General features: G+C 48.3%; 1 protein-coding gene across 1 annotated transcript in view; it reads right to left on the reverse strand.

Moving 5' to 3' along the window:
- The window catches only part of LOC106495997 (carboxyl-terminal PDZ ligand of neuronal nitric oxide synthase protein-like), a 41,280-nt gene extending 20,125 nt beyond the window's left edge, over nt 1–21,155 (reverse strand). The window contains exons 1-2 of the mRNA XM_067309170.1: nt 20,990–21,155; nt 16,520–16,591 (exon numbers count right to left, since the gene is read on the reverse strand). Coding sequence (XP_067165271.1) covers nt 16,520–16,591; nt 20,990–21,094 — 177 coding nt within the window. The 5' untranslated portion in view covers nt 21,095–21,155. The remainder of the gene's footprint in view (nt 1–16,519; nt 16,592–20,989) is intronic.
- Nucleotides 21,156–22,300: the final 1,145 nt, after the last annotated feature.

A 22,300-nucleotide genomic window follows, 5' to 3' on the forward strand; every position in this document is an offset into this window, starting at 1 on the left:
GCTGCTTCTTGAAAGTTGCCTGTAAATGGAAATGGGAATGTGAGCTCGGCACAGCTCCTCTTGGTTCAGGCTCTGGCCACGTTTCAGACCACTGCAGGGAGACAAGCCTTTTCTGTCTCTTTTTGGGATGCTCTTTCAGGGACAGAGGTTTCTGAAAGAGGCAACAAAAGGCATGTTGGGCACGTCTGGCCTGTCTGCCTCATGCTAATTCCTATTTTGGCTTTGGAGACCAACTCCAGGGCGGTGTACGTGAATGAAGCCACAAAACTGCTTAGGGTCTAGCAAAAAAATCCCCTAGGAAGCAGTACGAGCGCCCACCCTCCTGCCACACCTTCTGGAAGCCACAGAGAAGCAGTTTGTGGATAACGGGAGACCAACCTGTGGATCCAGGCTTTCCAGACACTCCCTGCAACAGCTTTAGGGCTCCAACTGTATTAAAATGAAGCACTGCCAGGTTGCTTCAGCTCAAAGAGCTTGTGTACTCTCTATGTCCTCTTACATACATCCTGCCTGCTATTGTCACAGACTTCTTTCTGGTAGCTTGGTGGAGTGAAAGTTCATGGAGAATTTGAGGTAAATAAGCCTGCGAGGTACTGTTTTGGGAAAACTGTTCCTTTCAGGAAAGGAGCAGTACAGCTCAGCAAAATATTACTGACAACTTTCTGCTTTTATAAATATTCAAAACAACGAGCAGTGGGTGTTGGCTAATCTAAAGACCTTCCCCTGGAACAGATCTTTCCCCTTTTTTTTGGCCACGAATAGTGAACTGTAGCTTTTCTGAGTTGGTAAATATTAACTAGATTCCCAACTTGGGAAACTGAGGCATGGGGGAAGGTGGCTTATTCATCAAAAGTTCACCTGACAAGTCAAGACAGAGCAGATAGTTGAAATCAGGAGTCTCTGGCATTTGCTGTTGGTGAGGATTACACATCTTCGTTGCATGGCATGTATGAACTTGTGAGTCCCAGAAGGGCTGCAGTCCCCAAGGCTCATCCATCAGTTGCTTTTGGCCTCCAGAGAAGCTCAAGACCTCATCACGCTCTAGTAAGGAGGGCTGTGCCTCTATGACTTTGAGAGCCTATTTACAGCATAAGTAGATTTGCTACTTAGTGCAAGGAAGAAGAAATGCAAACAGGTACCTGCTTACCTCAGTACAAACTGAGGTCTGCTCCTTGGCTGCAAAGTGTGTATACTGAGTAAAGATCTGCCTGATGCCCTCAAAATCAGTCAGTTATACTTCCTGGCCTAAGAAACACAGGTTTCCAAGAGGGCTGCCCAACTGAGGCCACCACGCTGAGGGATTTGCAATGGGCTGTGCCTCGGTTCAGTCATCAAACCTTCAAGAACCCTCTTCCACACCCTGGTGTGTCTGGGAGATGAGCTGCTAAATTCACCTCACCTTTAGGTGAGGTGGTGAAGGCAAAGGATATAGCTGGTGTTTAGCTGCTCCTCTGAGCCAGTCAACAGGGTGTGGAGCGAGGTGAGCTGTCAAGCACACCCCCGAGGAAACCGGAGCTCCCCCACATGATGGGAGCTGGTGGGGAGCAGAGGCACGGGCAACAGCTCTTATTAGAGAATTCACCTTTGAAAAGAAGCACACTGTTCTGGAACAAAGTTTCTTCGCCTTTTTAGAAAGGGTGGGATAAAAGCAGCCTTTTCATTGCCTCATGCCTGCTAAAGAGATACTGTGATGCTGCTGAGCTCCATCCTGAGACACAGGCAGCCTCACAGCCCAGAGCAAGGTGACATCATCTGGCCTTTGGTGCCTCCCTGACAAAAGCACCATTGTGTGGCTGCCACTTCCAGGAACCCCCTGCTGTCCCCAGGTTTAATAGGGAGTTTTCCCACACGCAGCCACCCTGGCCTTGCCTTGCCAGGGTAGGCTGGTCCCAGCTCACAGGGAAGCTTGGTCTTGTTCTCCTCCCTACTTCCATTCACTTAGCAGCAGAAAACAAATTACCTTTTCTGTCTGCAGTGTGACCCATCTGCAAGGGGAGGCTGGGAATCGGAGCAAGTGCTCTGTGTGTGTCTGAGAATCAGGCTTCAAACTGGTGGCAGCATGTTCTGATTGCCAAACACCAGGGCAGTCGTGATCGCAGTTTGACTTCCAGGCTGGGTCTAACCTTACCATACGCCTCCACCCTAGCGTTAGCACCCGGTGCCCCAGCGGGCAGACCTGTGCAGTGCCTCTCACGTGTGCCCTGCTGTCCTGCCACCGCTGCTCAAAGCTGATGCTCTTCCTGCTCTTCCCTCTCACAATGACAGAGGGAAGCTTAGATGATTAATTAGTTTCAGTAATGAAGTAGTGTCTTGGGATTCCCTGCCCCCCACTGCAGAGTCTCATGTACCAGGTACTGAGTGCACATGATCAGGAAAATGGTTCCTTACCTCAAAGAGCTACTAGATTAGACAAAAAATGCTAATTGAATTATAAGCAGGTCAGATTCACCTGAAATAGCCCTTGGAAGTGAAATTGCAATTAATACACTGTGACACCTTTAAATAACTCTGTATTTCCTTATAAACGTCAGTGTCAAGAGGCCAAGGCAGAGAAGGTCCTGCTGGTTGTTTTCTGCACACGTTTCATATCCTAATTACCTTTTGGCCTGGTATGTAGGGTAACAGGCAAGTTAGCAGATTTAATTTATTTACAACCTTGTTCATAAATATTCGAACAACAAAGATCAGAAGGGCAGGAGCCAGGACTCAGCAGCAGGCACAGAGCTCCATGAAAAAGCCTCAGACCCCCTGCATGGTTGTGGGAAGGTAACTGAATATTTTGTGCATTGGTTTCCTGTCCACAAAGCAAGGATGCTAATTCTCTACTTCATTCAACCAACTGTCCTGGTTACAGCTTGTCTCCTGCTAAGCGACAGTTGCACAGCACCTAGCCGACAGGGCCCAGGCCATGAAATACTGACCGTACAAACACACAAGCAGGGAGCAACTGAGGATTTCTGCTGCTTGCTCCAAAGTCCCTTTGGTACATTCAGTTCCCCCTGCACCCCTCCCTGGGAGCTTCACAGGTCTGCTTGCGCGGTGACACATTAGCGAGATGTACGAGCCTCGGGGAGGGAGACTGGAGGAGCAGGGGAGATGCTCCTTGCCTACTTCTCACCTGATGTTACCATAGCCGAGCTGTGCAGAGAGGGAAACGGGAGAGGAGCAGATGCTCTTGGAGGCAAGGGGCGAGAAGGGACAAGGGAAGGGACAGTGGTGTTTAACAGGCCTGCTCTGCTGTTTCTCTGGGAGCTGGTGTTTATTACTTGTTCACTATATAGCTTGTTCAGAGAGAGAGAATATAAATTAAAAGCCCATTTTTCATTCTTCTGTGGTTCTTTGCGGGAACATTCCCGACAGTTGTTCCTCAGGGAGCAGAGCGATAGTTCAGAGCACAGGCAGCGTGTGACTGCAGGAGCTGGCAGGACCCGCCACGCTGCTCCTGCGTGGGTGGGAGAGCCGCAGTGCAAGGATAGAGGTGCGCGGGGTGTTTAACGAGTGCCCTGACAGGGGCTCTGACATGGCATGGAGATGGGCAGAATTCCTCATCCTGCTGCCGCGCTCTAAAGAAGGCATATGCCAGGGTTTCAGGCCGCTAAATAATGCAGCGCTTTGCTCTGCGTTTATGTAACAACGCTATTTTAGTTTAGGCAGTCAAAATGAAGGAGGATGGCAAACCAGAAGCTAAGGCAGCTAGTGAGTCAGGCTGGATGAGCCGTGCCATCTGCAGACGGCAACAAGGGGTGGGGAGGAAGAGGTCAGCACTCCGGAGGCTCAGCATGAGGCAGGGGAGGTTAAGAATGTAGAAGAAAGAGGAAAGTCCTGTCTGCTCTGATCAGTAAATAAACCAACCTAGACCCAGGCCAGCTCCCTGCTCCCAAGAAGGATAGGTGTCCTGCTGGTTCTTCCCCATTTCTAGCACCTGATGCTCTGTGGTCAGGAGAAATGGCTTGGTTGCAGCCTCCTCCTTAAAGCTGGTGTGACTTCAGCATGTCAGGGGAGAGTGATTCTGAGCGTGCCCACCTGGGGCATATACTTACCCAAAGGAGGAGCAGTAACCTAGTTTGCTTTCAAGAAAATTTGGAGAAGCTACATCTGCATGACTCAAACTCTGCAGGGAGCGACTGTTTTCTGGCTTCTAACTTACTATCAAGCATCATATGCATTCTGGGTACTGTCCTCCAGGCCTGCACCTCATGGTTTTTCCTGGCCACCTATTAGAGGAATTTGCATTTTTTTTGAATATCTGCAGCAGAGAGAGGAATTTGGACTAGGCATCTCTCTACTCTTGAGCAGGCAGAACTCAAGCTAGAATGAAAAACTGATCTACATTTGCATTCAGAAACAGTATTTGATTACAAACTAGACCAGAATGAAAATGTGAGGGATGCAGAGCTCCTTAGTGCGTTGCTATTTGCAGGCTATGTTTCATGCCTCATTTGCTAGGTGCAATCAGGCTTCGTTCTCTGTGTTCATGGCAGAGAGCCCTTTGCTAGCTCAAGCTCTGGGTGCAGCTGAACCATTCGATTTCTCAATGCCAGCTACTTTCATCAACACGCTTGCTACATACTGATCTGACACAGAGTCAGGAACAGTGCATGCTAACACAAAATCATCTGCTTTATTGCCAGGCAAGGAGACTTTTCTGTTAGTGTGCAGTACCTCCTGCTTCTGAAATATCTTGCCTCCTTAATAAAATCAGCAGAGAGTCAGGTCTCCTGTTTAGATGCAGCCTGCAAGAGCGATTTTCTAAAGCATATAATTCCTTCTGAAGTCAATGGGAATTAGGACCCTTGACTGTTCTGAACAATACACAAAGCGCACATATATCTTTAAATAGCTGCCCAAGAGTTCTTGTATCATGCATATTTCTAGAATTCAGCAAAAGAGAAAACAAATGAACACGCACCTTTCCCATCAGGCTGCTCCTGGGCGGATGTCAGTCACACTGCGTATTACCCAGATGTAAGGGCACTGAGCAGTGAGGCAAAGCTGGGCTTGCTTCTTGCTAAGTGGCCCTTGGTTAAAAATTACTGAATGTTAATAAAATTGCCAATGGACTGTGGTAGCCCTTCTGTGGTGATCCCTAAATCTAAAGGAAAGTCTCTGGGTTGTCCTTTAGATAAAATCCATAAAATCTTACTCTCAAATTTGGAAACAGGAGTGTTGTTATATGAAACAGAAAGCAAATTCAATGCTAATTGTGTCATCTCCAAAACTGAAGAATATCAAGCAGTTCAAGGACTCTATTAGCCTCAGGGGAGCTACTGAGATTAGTGAATCATGGTAAGAAACACAGCCCAGATTTAAACAGCAGAGAGTATGGATAAAGAAGGTTTTACAGTATCAGTATTTGTCACAGTGGTCCTGTAATTAAAACTGTACAGAGCATCACAGCTGAGGGACAAGGCAGAAGCAAGCAGGCTGGGCTAGGCTTTTAGGCTCTCCGACAAAAGAGGCCAACAGATCATTTGTTCACCAGCCATTTCCAGGCCTGCAGTGCTCGTCAGTGTATGTGTCCAGTCCACTTCCCTCCTGCCGGCTCCGCTCTCCACTGCGAGCTCCAGTGGTCTGGGGGTAGTTGTGTCAGCAGCTAGTGGTGAAGCTGGCGACATTAACGTGGCCTGCAGGGACAGCACTGCACTCGTACTGTGAATGATTAGCCACAAGCAGCGTTTCCTGCTCCCGGTTTACAGCCTCTCGTGCCCTGGGCTTGGATGCAAGGAAGCAGGACTTGCAGGAGACCAGCGTTACCCCACAGGAGGCGACAACATTAAAAGGACAACATGTTCCAGGGCTGGAAGTTTAGGCCCAGTAATCATTAACTGCACGGAGCGCAGGCTGTAGCAGGACTGAGCCAGCCTGCGATGGCTTGGGATCACTGAACCAGAGCGCTCCGTGAACTGTGTATGGCTCTGCGGTGGGTACAGGACAGAGCTGCCCTACTCAGAGCAAACGCCCTAACCCATGTTCCTGCCCTGCTATGGGAGAGAGGGCAGGCTTGTGCATTTATGGGGTCCCACCGCTTTCTCAGGAATGAATATTAAAAAGCCCTCCGAAGATTAAACTGGGCATTAAGCAGGGAGCTGAGCAGCTGGCAAAGAGCTTCCTGGGGGCAGCTCATCCTGTAATACTGGAGCCCAAGCTGCCTGCTCGGCCACGGCGCAAACCTCCACGAGCCCGCAGTGAGGCAGTCGGTATTGAGGCCAGACACCAGCAGTTTGGCCAGTCGTACTGAACTATTCACATGCCTAAACAGGAACTGTGTGCTGATACCCGTCTGGAGCCAGCTGTAAAAGTCCGGTCCTCCCATCCCACTGCATCCAGCTTTAAAAAGTCTCTCTGCTCTTCTACCCATGACAAAAAGAAAGAGCATATTTTTGGCGAGAAAACTCTGGAGATCAGATAGTCTGGGATCCCTGGGTGTGCGTTAGACTTGGCTTTGCAGATAGCACAGCGATTCAGGGCCCTGGACTGTGATGCCCTCTGCAAGGCAGGAGGCTGCACCCTCCTTTCCATCAGGACCCACCGGGTGCTGGTATTTAGTCACCAGCAGCAGCAGAGTGACAGAAGGATGGAGGAAGGGGGAAGTGATTCAGGTGTCCTCAACACAGCCAGGCAGTTGCCAATTAGTCCAAATAACCCATCTGGTCCAGGGAAAGGCCATTCAGAGGATGTCTAATCACTGCGACAGAAAAGGAAGAAAACCACTGTGTGATGCCTTTTAAAAATCTCTGCTCCCTCATCAAGGTATCCCTCCCTCGGGGGATCCATTCAAGATTTCTATTCTGTAGATTTATCAGAGAGTTATTTGGTCAAAACATGAAGTAGCTTGTCGGAGTATTATGCTAAGCAGCATGGATTCTGTTTGCCTTCAGGCCTCATTTAGTACACAGCAAAAGCAAAAGGAAAAAAGAAAGCACAGAATCAAGCTCTTGTTAGCAAATCTTATTTTGTTAGGCTAACTTTTGCTTTGTGGTCACGGTCCCTCAGGGCCTCCTTTCCTCAGAACAGCAATCCATAAAGTATAAAGGGCTCTTGAGCTCGACAGGAATCAAGACAGCGTCTATAAAGGCGCCCATCGTTGTGGTGCCAGGCACCTTTCTCCCACACCGGGGGCAGACACTCTTAACCTAAGAACTAGAAAGGTTGAGGTGGAAGCACTAGGTTAGCACTACAGCTGCCAGCTGATTTTCCCTGCATTTAGATAGCTTCACCTTTGGGGCAGGTTTCAGTTTGCGTTTTTGCATGGACTGTTCTGTTTTGTTCCTGTCCCTGAAGCACGTCAAACTATTCTGGATCCAGTATGTCCTTGGAGGACATCAGGGAGGGAGCTCATATTAGATGCATGAGGAGGGCTGCTCTGCTCTTCCAGCTGCAGCACAGGCACTTCACCCCGTGGCCAGCCCCAGGTTATCTGCACTGGCCCATGCAGTTGTCGCTCAGATGAAGGCACCTTCGCATTAACAAGTTAATCCAGTGTGCTTACTGCCGCCCTGGCTGCCGTCTCAGTTACATTTTTTCAGACACCAAGAAAGTAGAAGCTTTGAGTCATGGCTGATTGTTCTATGCAATAACATAATTTGAAATCCATTATGTTTCATCTCTTTAGGACTCTACAACTAGTAACACAATTGTTGAGAAAGTTACTTTATTTGAACTAGATAAAAGATTTGCATAGATTTCATATGCTGATATTTTAGCCAGTGAATTCAAATGCTTCTGTAATATACAGATAATACTGCTAAAGCCACTTTATTTTATGATAAAAAGGTACCTGCCTCGTTGCCAAGATTTAACATCAGACAAAGAGCTTTGCCTTGTTCTATTTAGTACTAACATTTTAATTTAGCTTTTATCTGCTTAACTGCTGCTTTTATTAGCCTTCAACTAAACTCTAATCCACCATAACTCTTATGCAAAACAATATCAATTTGTCTCACTAGTTCCACCCCCTCAATGGAGAAGCCACCCAGTTTTCAGTACTCCAAGGAAAGCATTAAAAGGTCACCGTTGCTTAGAGATGACACATTTCACTGCCTGATCCCTCCATCCATCTGTTATCAATCATACACAGCACACTCTCTGAACACGATAGAAGAAATTGAAGCATCTGTGATCACCATTCACTTCTGAAAAACTAGGTCATAGCATGTGGCTACAGAAGCAGCTCTAAGCTATCTCCTGTTACAGTGGCATGTATTCGTAGCTAAAGCAGTCTCCGCTCATTTCAACTCAGAAGTTAAGTGGCAAGAGAAAACTGTAATTATTATTCTGCGGCAAGAAGTCCTAAGATGATTTTGGGCTGGAGATGAGCAGGCTAGAAATCTGTAAGGGATTCTGAGAGAGGCGGCTTTATCGCACTGCAAAACATTCCCAAGCAGTGAGCAGAAGGCAAGGTTCTCAGCGCTATCTAAAAAGTGTTTATTCTTCTCCTCCCACTCGAGACAAACGAGCAGAGCATAGTCAGTTCTCCATCACAACCACACAATCCGGCTTAGAAACACTGTGCATGATACCACTGCAAAAAGTTCCATTAAGAGCTTCTTTCCTTTGCATTATGGTAGTATGGAGAGCAGAAATTAGATAAAACAAGCTTGGGTTAGTTTGAGACACAGCAGACTCCATTCTCCTATAAAAACAGCTTCCACGTTTTTAAAGTCATTTCTTCAGTTTATGAAAATTACATTTGTTAAAAGGCCAGTGAAGTGGCATATGTATGAGACATGTCAGAACCTGCCGAGGTGGCCATGGACTGGAGGACACACCTAGAGATTGTCTAAAGAGCTGTTCCAGCCCCACCACCAGCCTGGTCCTGTTTCCCCTGTGCCTCCCCAACCCCAGCTGGCCCCCTTCTTAGCCCTTTTAGAGCAAGGGACTTCTGGGAGATGTAGTCCCACAAGGAATTTTGGCTATTCAGGGCTGCTGCAGGGCATACTGGGAAAGGGAAGAGGCTATAAAAGTCACTGGTGCAAAGCTCATCACTGAGGTGTCAGGGTATGGTAGGGGCAAGTTAGTATCTCAGCTGAGGCTACTCATCTTGCAGGAGGAAGTGGACTCTGGCCAAGCCTCCTGCTGGAGAGCTCACCTACAGGAGAGGAGCGATGCCTTGCTGCAGAAAGGTAAGGCCTATAATGTGGTTATCATCTGCTAATGTAACCCCCTTCCTCAAGAGCATGTCTGTCAGGTCTGTTACCTTCTCTGAGACCAGGGAAGAGGCTGTGGGAACCAAACTCTGGTGGTGTTTGCAGTGTGGAATAGTAAATTTTTTTCTTTTTAGTAGAGCAGGGCACTGAAAACCAGAAGCTTCAGTATCAGCTAAACTTGCTAAACCCAATAACTAATCCTCTGACAAGGGAGAAGGCAAAGAACATGCTAAGGGGGCTGCATTGGTGATGGTTCCAGTGATGGAATAAGAGGAAGGGAAGCAAAATCCCCTGTGATGTGAAATCAGGCTAGTGTGTGTGTCTGGGCATAGCAGAGTCTCCTGCAGAGCTGGTGCCTAAATGGTAATGAGACTATTTAGGCCTAAGATCTTCTGTCTCCACACCAGGATCTCATCCCCTTGGGTATGAGAGGTAAAAGGCTTCCCTATGTGGCCTCCCATAGGACCGTCTAAACCCTTTTGGCAAGCTGCAGGATCTCAGCCTGATCCCCATGTAGGAGACTGCTATAGCTGCAACAAGTAGAGGAAAACAAACTAATGAGGCATTAGGGCTAAACTTAGCTGCAATTAACACTTAATTACCATCCTGAAAACACTTGCTTTATTTTGCCAGGGCCTGGAAAGGTAAAGGCAATTAGCCTAATGTTGTGTGATAGAAACCTTAAACTGCCTCAATTCCCTGCCCCTGTGTATCTGAGGGGACCCTGCCTGTGACTGCCCTGCTGCTGCTGCAGAGGATCAGGGAATAGGACTGAGCCCTGGTCTGGGCACCAGGTGCCTGCAGGAGAGAAGGGCCATGTGGCAAGGAAGCCCTTGAGCCTGGTCACCCCCTCTGCTCTTGATGCCCTTGTGCCGATCCCAGCTTTCCTAGCCTGCTTGTCCAAGCGAACGTCCTTCTCTAAGCCTGTAGCTTTGCTTTGTTGACCAGTATTTCCCCTAAATAGAGAACAGACAAGGGCACAGGCAAAGGTGTGGAGCATGTATGAAGTACAGAAAGATCCAGTGAGTAGGCAGAGGACAGAAGGGTATCCATCAGCTCCTGTAAATCTCCTTCCACAGGTGAAATCACTAGCACCAGTTCTCTTGTTAGAATTTTTTTTGGGGGGTGAGGGTCTGTGGGGGGGTGTAGACTTGCAGCCTCTGCTTAGGAAGGTTGTCTATAGCTTCATCACGCAGACAGCATGAAGCTGCATGAGCCTTTCCTAGGCTCTGCTCTGGAGAACAGCCAGCACTGACACTAGACCTTCTGCAAAAGGTACCAGGCAAGTGTGTACACGCTCACGTATGCTGGGTTTGGACACCTACAGCCACTCCTCTCCCCTGGAGGCTATAGGCTCAATCTCATGTGTATTAGTGTAAGCAATCCTTGCATGGTCCTCTAAAGAGGAAGGGAAGGCAACCTAGGGGAAAAAAAATCTAGTCTCTTGGAGCATATGCTGGGGGAGAATATGTTGTCTTTTTGGTGGTGGAGGGAGAAGGAGGAAGAGAAATGTACAGGCTTGGTGAAACTTGTCTATGTGAGGTACTCCTCCTGTCTTTCCGCAAGGTCTGCTCTCTGCCTACATGCTTGCTGATTTAAATGTTAAGTGGACCCATGACCCCAGCATAGGACCATCTTTGACAGTACTGTTACTCATGTGGTTCAGTGAATGTTATTGAGTATTTGATGACAATATTTATTTAAAGGCCTTGAGTAAACTCACATGGCCCAGCTCTCCTGCTTATACGGCATCTAGTGCATATGACTTTGCTACCATCCTACACATAGAACATTTTCTTTCCCACCTCTGCCATCCTATCAGCTGTGTTCTTGACCAGTCATAGTGTGCTAGCTACTTGGAGTAGACTCAAAAGATGGCTTGTGTTTTAAACTCTAACCATGTAATAACAGTAATCTATTTTTCTTGAACTTTCCTGTAAATGAAAGGAAGGTATATGGTATTCTGAGAATTAGACAAGGTCCACACCAGCAGTTTGAAGACTGCTGAAATATTTTAAGACATTAGCATTGTCTTCCTTCATGGCCCAGGGCTGTCATTAGCTGAGCACTTGGATGCTCTCCTAAAGAGGCTGAAAGGAAAAGCCCTCCAGGAACTGTAGCAGAACAAGCTCCCATCCAACAACAACACATCCTGGCATGTAGCTACATAGGTCTATACCAGGGCAAGCGCTCCACCGCTTTGCACAGGGGAGCGTCCACGCTTGAGCCTGTGCTTCAGCTGCAGCTGAGCCAACAACTTCATTGAATGGGAGAGGCTGCAAAGACTAACCACGAATCCAGCAGCTGGGAGTTCAGCTTCTATCTTTTTTTAGTACTGATCACAACTCCAGCTCAGATTAACATGAAGCTGTCAGGAAAGCTTAGCTCCAAGTATAATAACTCAGGAAGGGCTTATAGGCAGAATATTTCAGGGGAATCTATGCAGCAGTAAGCTTGACAGACTTCTCATCTGTAGCAAGAAGGGTGTCTGCCTGAGAAAACCAAAGGGAGTGTGTTCTAGAAGAATCCCATGAACAAGTGTATTAAACGTCTCTACCTCTGGAGCCCTCCCATGCAGTGACAAATTAAACTGAGATGGATGAAGGCAGTCACCCTGCCCTCCCCCAGCTCCCCATCTGGTTCCTCTCCTTCTGTAGCAAGAGCAGATAATTGGCACCTGTATTTGCTCATGAACCACTGCAGTTTCCAGCCCTGCATCACTTAAGTATAAGCTGATGTACAAAGCCAGCCCAGCTGTCAGACTGGATGCTGCTCTGGTGCAGAAGAGAAGGGTTGTGCATGCCTGTCCCTGCCACCTCTGCTTAGGAGGTAGCACTGTAGGACTGTAACTTTTACGCATCCAATTTTAAACTGATGTCTTGTCATGCTTCAGCACCACCAGCTGATAGTTGGCAGTCGATATGATTTTACTGTGTGGTAAAATTGCAATTCTTCCTCACTAGAATACTGTAGTGAGAAATTGGAAAACTTTTGAGGTCCTACTTAAGAACATGAATGCAGCAAGAACTAGCAGAACCGGGGGAGGCTTGAGTAAGAACCCGGTTCCTGCTCCAAGGACAACTCAGGCATTTCTGAAGTGTCCTGATGCAAGTTTTATAAATGGTTTCTGCTTCTTTGGCACACTGACCTTTGGAAAAAAGATTTCTCAATTAAATTAGAACTAAGAAATATGAAGGTAACAGAAGAAATGCGTTAGCCTGCATGCCTGTCTCCTGTTTGTTCATCCTGGTGCTTGGATGGGCACAGCACCAGTAGGCTGTTCCCTTGTGAAGTGATTAAACCAAATAAACCATCCAACATCTGGCTGCTTTTTGAGCATTAATATCTGCTCAGTCACTAATCAGACCTTCCAAACAAGCCTGGAATTTCTAGGCCTTGTATAATTATAAGTGTAAATCGCAGGTAAACCAACTCTCTGCCTTAAAGGTAATTAAATGGAGTGACTTAGCGAGTTGTTGGCAAGAAGCCATATCTGCAGGCATGACAGGCTCTGACACCACTCCAGCAGTGCCCTTGGACAACTCACCCCTCAAAATAGCAACATTTCACCACAGCTGCTTGACTGGCTGTGAAGTGCTCCATCGAGGTTAGTGCTGCCCTAGGAAGGGAATCAGCTGACTATTTCTCCTCTGTCAGTGTTAAGTCTCTGGAGGCTGGGGAAAGGATGCATAGGATGTTGCTATGTTAACCCTCGGCATAAAGCCATCCATTCCCTGCTCTCCCAGGGCAAGATTTTCCAAGCAACCTCAGGCTCTTCAAGAAAATGCCTGTGGTTTACAAAACTCTTCTTCACCCCTAGGCCTGTACCCGTAAGCATCCTCAGCAAAGCTTTCTTGTTACTGTTGTAATCTGTGTTGCCTGGGCTCCACAACATCTCTCCTCTTAGCATCTCTCCGTTGCCTCTTCAGTGAAAGCCTTCACCTGACTATGGGGAGAACTTGGCTATCTCATTGTTCTCTAATAGACAGTCAAGAGTAGTGTATTTAGGGAAAACCTAAATTTAGGGTGACCTTATTGCATCATAGAGTTATTTGAGCCCTTGAGAAGGACTTTTGCATTCTTCACATTAGCTGCCACTTGACTGCTGCAGAAAGAAAAATCTTGTATTGTACACAAGCTTCCTAGAGCTCTGAGAAGGCTCAAATATCTGCAGATGAATCCACTTCAGAAAAAAAGCCAACTTCATCAGAAAACTGACTCTGAATGCAGGAGCTTGAAGGAGTACTGCCACACACCCAGGCCTGGATGGCCTCAGGCAGCAGCAGGAGACTGCAGCTACTGCATGCCGCTTCTCCGGAAGAGGCTTCCAACCGCCTTTGAGGCGGAGGAACGCCTTCCCGCACTGGGTGCTTGTAGCTGCACAGCGAATTCCACTCTCATAAACAGCAACTAGAACTTGATATGCCTGTCAGAGCAGTGTTTCAGTACTTATTCAAGTAGCAAACTAATTTCATCACCTCCCCTGACAGGGCAAGAGGAGGAAGAGGGATTAGCTTGAACTTTGAGGATCATATAATAACATGGCAGCTTATACACAGCTAATAATCCACTGGGAGGATTAGCAAACTTACAGTTGTCTAGCTCTGCATAATGGGAAATCAAGAACAGCAACTTCCCTGTTCTACCTATTGCATTTGCATTCCCTCAAGTGGAAGCACAAACATGATGAGACAAGGTTTTCCAGTCTGTTATGAAATGGGAATCAAATCTGTGACTAATGGAGTATTGCTAGTAATTCCACAAGCATCCATTCAGTAAGAAATACGGATTTAAGCTTTACTCTGAGAGTGCATCTTAAATCCCTACTGCAAAAGAACAGATCATGGTTTCAGCAGGCAAATGTTAAACCTGTCATTTGAGGCTCTCCCCGGGAGTGATGTCCCATACCTGTGCACACTGCATGTCCTGAAGTCTGCCAGCACACCGCTCTGCTGATGAGTGGAACACTATGGCAGTAAGATGCCAAGGAGCAGACTTAGCAACTGGATATGAAATTGCTGCTTTCCTTACCATCTTCACTCTTTCCCTATAGTCTGAGGTCAACTTTCAGTGCTAGGTAAAGGACTTTTCCCTATGGTGAGTGCTTTTCATCACTGAGTGGACACCAGAATCAGATGTAAGAGTAGGCAGGCAGTTTCAGAGTCTGTATTAATTTAGTAAAAAGTAACTAAAGTAACCAGCTCTGTCAAAGCCTCAAAAAATAAAGGGGTTGGACTGCCTGAAGACAGGAGCTGTGACTCCTCATCTTCCTCCCTGGTCCCCCTTTGGAGTGGCAGCAGCAATGAGTAACAACCTGCCTGTGCCAGTGGGCTGCCCTCGGACTCTGCTGACTCCCGTCGCGCACCGCTCCATTGCTGGCTGAGGCTGCCTCCCGTGTCGCAGGGCATACGGGGTAGCATAGGAGATGTCGCGCTAGGGCTTGTACTGCGCGGCTCATCTCTTCCACTCCAGTAGAGAATTCCAGTTGAACACTGGAGTGCACAAAGGATGAAAGCTTTTGCAAAACGTGCCCTTGTCAATGCTTGGCAGGGCTTGCAGAACCTTTCTCACTTTTGCAGTGCAAATAGGCACTACTGCTCACAATAAGATGGTAGCAGAATACAAGCTTCTGCCAATGGCTTCTTCCAGTATTTCCTCCCAGTTACAACTGGCGCTGCCGAGAGTCCATGGGAAAGAACGCTAGCGTAGACAAGGCCTCTGCATGCAAATGAACGCTACATAAATAACCCCCATCTTCCCTCCATTCCTAGGTTGTGTACTCTGTGCACTAGAATTCTCTTCACAGACTTCCCAGTTCATTCTTTATGCTCTAATTAAGGATCAGTGCCAATTAACTATCTTCAATAGAGGAGCATCTTCCGCTCAGCAGCCAGGAAGTGCCTGAATAAGATCCTGCTGTACAATACACACATGGAAAAGGAAGCCCTCCCTTTTTAGAAAGGGCTTCCAAGATTAAAAACCCAGTATAGAATACAGGATGCCCAAAATATTCTGATGCTTCAAAATATGGTGTGATAAGATTAACTGATGGGCATCCATGAACGCAGAGTGGTTTGTTATATGCTTCACATAGCACCCAAGCATGTTATCGCACTGCCAAGACTCCAGGATAGATACTATGCCAGCATGGCAATAGCAGGTGTGAAAGCAGAATATCACATTTTCTAGAAACTGGTATTAAAACACTTTCTGTTTTTTTCTTACATGAGTGTTACTTACTCAAGGATCAGAAGCCACTTTTGCCATGCAATGTCAAGTCTGATGCCAAAAATTTGATTCGGCTCAAAATTTACCAATAGTTACATCAGCATCTGAATTGCCCCAGTAGTCCTCACCTATTGCCTTTGCTTCCTATGGACATTCACCTGTTCCATAAATAATCAGACAATTCAGATTGCTACAGCACTGTGTTCTGAACAAGAGCTGTGCTAACGGTATGAGCAGGCAAAAGCAGGGGAATCTCATTTCTGTGCTTGGCTGGAGATGAATACATCAGCTCCCCAGCTGGTTACAGACAAAGTTTAAAAAGCACTATTCTAAATGAAAATTAGATGCTTAAACATGGCGGGGGGTTGAATAGGATAATCCCTTCAAAGCTTTAAGCAGAAGATTCTCAAACCTGCTTCAGTTGACGTGAGTCATATGAACAACCTCAGAATTAAGACCCCTGCAAAACTTGAGCCAGGCACAACAGCAGCACTGCCTTTTGGGGTAGGTATACTTGAACTGGTTATACAGAAAGCAGATTTAAGCTAGCTACACTGCTAATCACAGCTAAATCTGGTGACCATTCACAGAGTGTTTGAAGAATAAAGGGCTAAAGGAAGAAGAGCGTATGCTTGCTGATGAGAAACAGGAACTGTAAGACAGGGTAAAAGTAAGCAAATTGTTCCATGAGCAGCAGAATCCACAAAGTCTAATCCAATGGGATTTACATCCATCATATCTGCTAGGCCAGTGATATTTCAATATATATAATAATGGGATATATTTGGAACCAGTCAATGAATTCAAGAGCTTTTGTGGGGCAGATTGTGCATGTCTCATTTTTCACAGAAAAACAGGCTAAATAAAGCTCTTAAGGTTCAAGGAGAATCCCCATACCTGCTTGGCAGGAGCTAGGGCTCTATATTCAAGCTTTGCTAACTGATCCCTTTGCAAAGAACAAGGGACAAGTTGATCCTTGCATGCCTCGGGAATTTCTAGAAAAGCATGTTACAATCCTGACTGCTGAGATTTGAGCTCCCACAGAGGAAGGGTAAGGGGAAAAGCCAGAACAACACAATGCAACCAGATCACTCCAGTGAATGTAACCCTCTATTCCACGTGGGATTCAGCTCTATTGAACTTACCCGAATCCTCCTCATGGCTGCCACAATCTCCACGCGGCTGTTGGGCCTCGGTACATCCAAGCTACCGATATACTGAAAGACAGAACAGTGAGATAGTCTGTAAAGTAATGCACAAGTTAATGGTGCAGGCTTCTTCAAAACAAACAGCATCTCTTTGCTTGGTTAAACTCCCCTGACACAGGGCATGACAGGGATATGTGTCATAGATAATATATCAAAGTTAGGGAGCTATTAATGGACTTCTAACTTTAGGTGTGAGCCTCTAACCTCATTCAGATTCTGGATGTGCTTTTAGGGTCACTGGACAATCAGCTATTAAATTCATTGCATTTTCTGTGGAAACATTCTAGTTCACCACTTCCTGTAGGACTTGATGGTACCAGTGCTTTGCAGGGCAATGGCAGTTACTGATCAAATCATGGTCCTGTAGGCCTGAAAATGGGACTGTCCATCCTTTGTCATTCTTCCACTACACCTGACTCAAAGCTAAAGGTGCATAAAGAGTGGGACAGTTGTCAGGATGTGCAACAACTAGCTTTGCTGGGAAAGGTTTAAGCTCTTCGTGTTCCTGGCCTAACTTTTCAGTCTGGACCATCCTTCCCTCCAGACATTGTTTTTTCTCTGCTTGGTCAGCCCAGCTGAACTGTCTGCAGACTCCCAGTAAACACACCCAAATCTGTATCTTATACCAGCTGTTTTTAGCTACCCTCATGGGAGCTGCAGTCCTGAACAAGGTGCCCAGCTGAGCTTGCGCCAATGTGATAGCTGCTGCCTTTGGCATACAGTATCTGCATATAAGTGTAAACATCAGTCTTTCTAGCAAAGATAGCAGCTCCTCTTATTCAGGAGCCGAAACTCAAGGCAGATGGCAGCTGCCAGGTTCCCAGCATCTCCGCCTCAACCAGTTTACAACACCTACAGCTTTTTGCAAGTTGGTTGCCTGTTCTCTTGTATGTAGTGTCAATATGCCACTGATGCTACACAGGTTTGTCAGGGAAGACCTGTAGGCAGACAGCTTCATGCTTCTGGCATTTTTCCCTCCTGTGTGCTGTTCTCCTGTGGTGACTGTACTTCCCCCTTATGCTCAGTTATAAGGCTTATATGCCAAAGCAGACAACTAAGGTTATGCACATGTTGGTAGGAAGAGCTCTGTGCCAGGAGGACCCTGCTGCAGCACAGTGGGTACCTGGGGCAGCACACGAGGCGCAGACCTGCCAAACAGGAGCGCTGCCCACACGGCTGCCAAGCTGGGGGCACAAAAGCTGCCAGCGTGGCCCTAGGAACAAGGAAAACATGCCGCCTCTGCTGAGAGCAATACTGCATGTGAACAGAAAGTGGTGTGGATCACAAGGGGTCTGAGGAAAGACTTTGCATGTCAAGGACATGTTGGTGAGGTGAGGGTGCAAAAAATGCCATCTGTCTCTGTGAGTGGTAGAAGGCGGGGAGTTCCCCGGCCAGCGTGGGATGCCATCCTCCCTGCTGCGTCCCTGCCCTGGAAGTCCAGCAGCCGAAGGGAGGGTTTTGGATTGGGAAAGTCTCTTCCTGCGTGGTGGCATGAGTGTTTTCCCAGCACTGTTCGTCAGTTCCCTCAATGAAACCTGCAGCCCATCTCTCAGTGCAGCTGTAGCAGGCAGATTAGTGGGGGACGGAGGGCAGTTTACAAAGCTTAGTCCCTCTCTACAAGAGCATTAGGTTCATGAGTAACGTTTGGTTTTTGAATGTGTGGTTGGAGTTGTGGGCTTTTTGAAGGTTGCTCTCCTCTGGAAAGGGGAAGAGGAAGCGGGGCAGCTAATCAGGAGACCCCTACAAATATTCAAATACACATGTAAGTACTTTGCCAGGAGCAGCTCCATAGCTATTGCTGTTACTGATACAGTTGTTTTTTTATTTCTCTGCTATAATGCTTGCAACTTGCAGGATCATGTTGCTTGCAATGGGGTTTTTTTTGAAAACTTAATAGGGCTTTTCAGAGATGAATTCTTCTGGCTCAGTATTTACTGCTCTTTTATCTGCCTTGAAATAAACACAGCAAGCAATCTGAAAGGTCATCTGCTTTTCCTGATGCTTCTGTAAATGTCTGTGCAAAGTGGCATTTTTAAGAGCTGTAACTTCAGCTATACCCTTTTGGTAAGCCACAGGAGAGCCAAACCGCTCAGACCACAAGAGCTTGAGGGCAGCAGGGAAGGAAGAGACGGAGCTGGGTTTCCCTCTGCCCTCACTGCTGAGAGCATACCAGTATCGCTGAAGAGAGGTGGCCTGTTTGGCTTGTAAGCATCTTGCTCACAGCTCCGAGGTGGCTGTCAGTGCAGTCGCACGTAATTCAGACCAACTCAGTGCAGCAGGCTGGCTTTTTATCTGTGAACAACAGAGCTGAACTGGGGAACAGTCCACACTACAAAAGATAAATTAATAGGTAGGGGCAGGAGGAGAGCTGGTGACAGAAAAGGCACAAAAGAAAAGAATCAAACTCTCTGCTTTGGCCTTTCAACCAAATTTGGGTACCCGTGTGCCTACACAGAGCCCCACCAGGCTCACTACACTCTACACAAACAGAAGAACCCACCACAAGCAACTTGTGGTATTGAGCTCTTAACTTAAAGGCATTAAAGTTCATCCCTGAAGATTAAAGGGCAAGTACTATGGTTTGGTATGTACAGAGTAGAGACTGAACATCATCAGTAAGATTGCCTGGTGTGAGACCCTGGGTAATTAGTGAGCAGCCTTGTCACTTTGAGAGTCACAGGTAGACTGATGTACCCACAATAAGCACCTTAATTGGAAGAGACAGGCTCTGGAGCAGAACTGAGCAAGCAAGTTACTAAGGTAATGCAAACTCCATCTTCGACCCACACATCTTCCAGCATGTTATCCAGTCCCTGAATAGCACTGTATTCCTAAAGCTGTCAATCTCAAGGAGCCCATTTCACCCACTTAAAGGTACAGTCATTTTACTTCTTTTAAAAGTGAAAATAAGGATTTTTGTTCTCTTTACCATAGTCTGTAGCATAGCAAATGTTAATTAAAAAAAAAAAAGCAATTCAAAGATTGCTTTTCTCCCCTAAGGAAGAGCCAGATTTTTAAAATAGGTGATTAACTGTCTGCACAGATCTATATACTGTTTAAATCTTACAGCTCCTTTAGCAGGAAGATTGAAATGCACAAAATCCATGTTTTAAAGCTTTATTTGAATATATTCCCTTTCTTTATAGCTCAGGAGGCAGCAGACATGAATTCCATTTTTAATCTGTGTTAGGCCACCTGCAAAGAGGGCAAAAAAACCCTAGAGTTGCTCCAGCAAAATGCAATTCTTCTTGTCAGCTAAATTATAAACTCATTCCCTGTACTGTCTACAAAGTGTCAACTACAATGGAGTCGCTTAATCGAAAGAGTGATGTTGTAATGCCAGACCATTCTTACTGATATTGTCAGAGATTTCACATTGATCATTATTTCCTTCTGATGCCTCAAGCTCGCGTGCATTTAGATTAAGACCTTGCCTGTGTAGCTTTTCATGCAGTGAACAGGTCGCCTGGAACGAGGCACTAAAGCGGTTTAAAGCAGTACAGGGGAATACTGTAACTGCTAAAACTCGGAGGTCAGGACAGTATCCTGCTTGATGATGTAGGTGACAGATGTCAAATGGAGCAAGGACCTATAGATTGGCACGGTGGCATGCATGCTCCAGTCAGGGGGTGTCTTTCCAGATCAGCTCTCAAAGGAAAGGCACGAGAAGGCTTCTAAGCATTAAACGTCTGAAAAATTGCTAGGGGGGGAAAAAAAAAACAACTTGTTTGATTTTTTTGATGTTAAATAGACAGATTTTTACCATGTATTGGTATTTTTCTTCAGACTTCCTTCGCTTGGATGCGGCAGCACAGCGTGGGTGCTAGGGGGTCGCGGGGGGTTTCGGGGGCCGGGGTGGGGGGACACGTCCCGACCCGGACGGACCCCGCAGGCTGGCGCGCGGCCTGCTCCGGCTCCGCGACCCCGGCTCGCCCGCTGCGGGCGCTGCTGCCTCCTCTTCACCCAGAGCCCCAGGCAGAGAGGGCGAAGGGGGAGCCCCAGACCTTCGGGCGCCGGCGGGAGCCCCCTTAGCCGCAGGCGACGCCGGGGGGCTCCCTGAGGCGGCGGGGTCAGCGACGTGCCCCCCCCCCCCCCCGGCCTCAACTCCCCGTTTGGGGGAGTCGCCTGCGGAGCTGGGGCCGGACCCGGGGCTTTGGGGGTCTGACAGGGCAGGGGGGGGTCTGACAGGCCGGGGGGGGCTGCGCCAGGCCGGGCTGGAGCGGTCTGACAGGCTGGGGGGGGGGGTCGGTCTGTCAGGGCGGGGGGCTGCGCCAGGCCGGGGTCTTCCCGCGCTTTTCCCTCCCCCCCCCCCCCCCGGAGCCCCCGACATGGCCGCCGCCCCCGCGCTGAGGGGAGCCACGGGGGGGGGGGGGCGGCGGGGCCGGGGCGCCCCTCGCCGCCGCTCACCTTGGCCTGGAAGTGGATGCCGTGCTGGAAGGCTTCCTCGTTGTGCAGCGGGACGCGGGAGTCGCAGCCATCGTCCACCAGGTTGTACCGGTTCTTCACCGGCATCGCGGCGAGACGCCTCCTTCTCCCCGCCCGCCCGCCCCGCGGCGCCCTCAGGGCGCGCCCCGGCCCGCCGCCCCGCGGCGCATCCCCCGCGGCAGCGCCCGGCCCCGCCGAGACCCTCCGCGGCGGCGGCGGTGGCGGCGGCGCCCGCCGGGGCCGGGCGGCGGCAGGGGCATGGGGAGGAGCGGCGAGGGGCTGCCGGCGCCCGAACCCGAGCCCGGCCGTGTTTTGAATGAGCTTCCCCGGGAGCCGAGCGCAGCCCCGGCCCCTCGCTGCGGCGCCATTGGCCCGAAGTTGCCTCATGTGACGCGGCGGGGGCGGGCGGCCGCCACCAGCGACGGCCCCGGCAACGGCCCCGGCCCCGGCCGCCGAGGGGAGCCCGCGCCCGGCCCCGGCAACGGCCCCGGCCCCCGCCGCGGCCCCTCGGGGAACCGGGGTCGCCGGCGCCCTCGGGGGCGCCGCTGCTTCCGCAGGTGCCTTGCAAAACGCGTGGCGGGAGGAGGTGGGGATGGAGCATCATGTTAACTGATCTGTTGCCTTTTTTCCCTGACGAATTTATTTTATTTTATTTTGTTTTGTTTTGTTTTGTTTTGTTTTATTTTATTTTATTGTATATGATTGTATATGATTTTATATGATTTTATTATTTTTTAATTTTTTTGCGCGTGTGAAACGCTCTAGAACCTCGCTGCAGCTTCCGTGCCACAGTGGTTGGCCAAAACCACTCTGTATCATCAAATCTTAACGTGATTTACCTTCGTTACCGTCACCGTACCATTGATGTCCGCTGACCGACTGAAAGCACCGTGGGGATTTGGGGTTTCTCCAGTGGCCTCAGGGCTCCGTCGCTGCGGCCATGCGCTCGGGGGACGCACACGGGCACGTGGAAGACCCCGGACGTGTCTTCTGCTAGTGCAGCCGTGCTGCTTGTCGCTTACAGGAACGGTCAGAAACATAAGTTGTGGAGGATCCGAGGGGCAGAGGCTCGTGTTTGCTCCGGCTGATTTTGTTTGGGTTTCCCAAGAACTAATTTTGCTGGTTGTGTATGGAGCGATCAGTTACAACCTTTTATCATACAAATACTCCCCAGCTGTATGCTTGAACATTATTGGACATCACCTGTTATGTGGCTTTTACATTAGCACAGGAGATTTTTTTAATCCCTTTTATTATCGTTGAACAGAATCCAAGATCTGGAATTTGATCCGT

Source organism: Apteryx mantelli, chromosome 21, assembly GCF_036417845.1.
Source record: "Apteryx mantelli isolate bAptMan1 chromosome 21, bAptMan1.hap1, whole genome shotgun sequence".
Lineage (NCBI taxonomy): Eukaryota > Metazoa > Chordata > Aves > Apterygiformes > Apterygidae > Apteryx > Apteryx mantelli.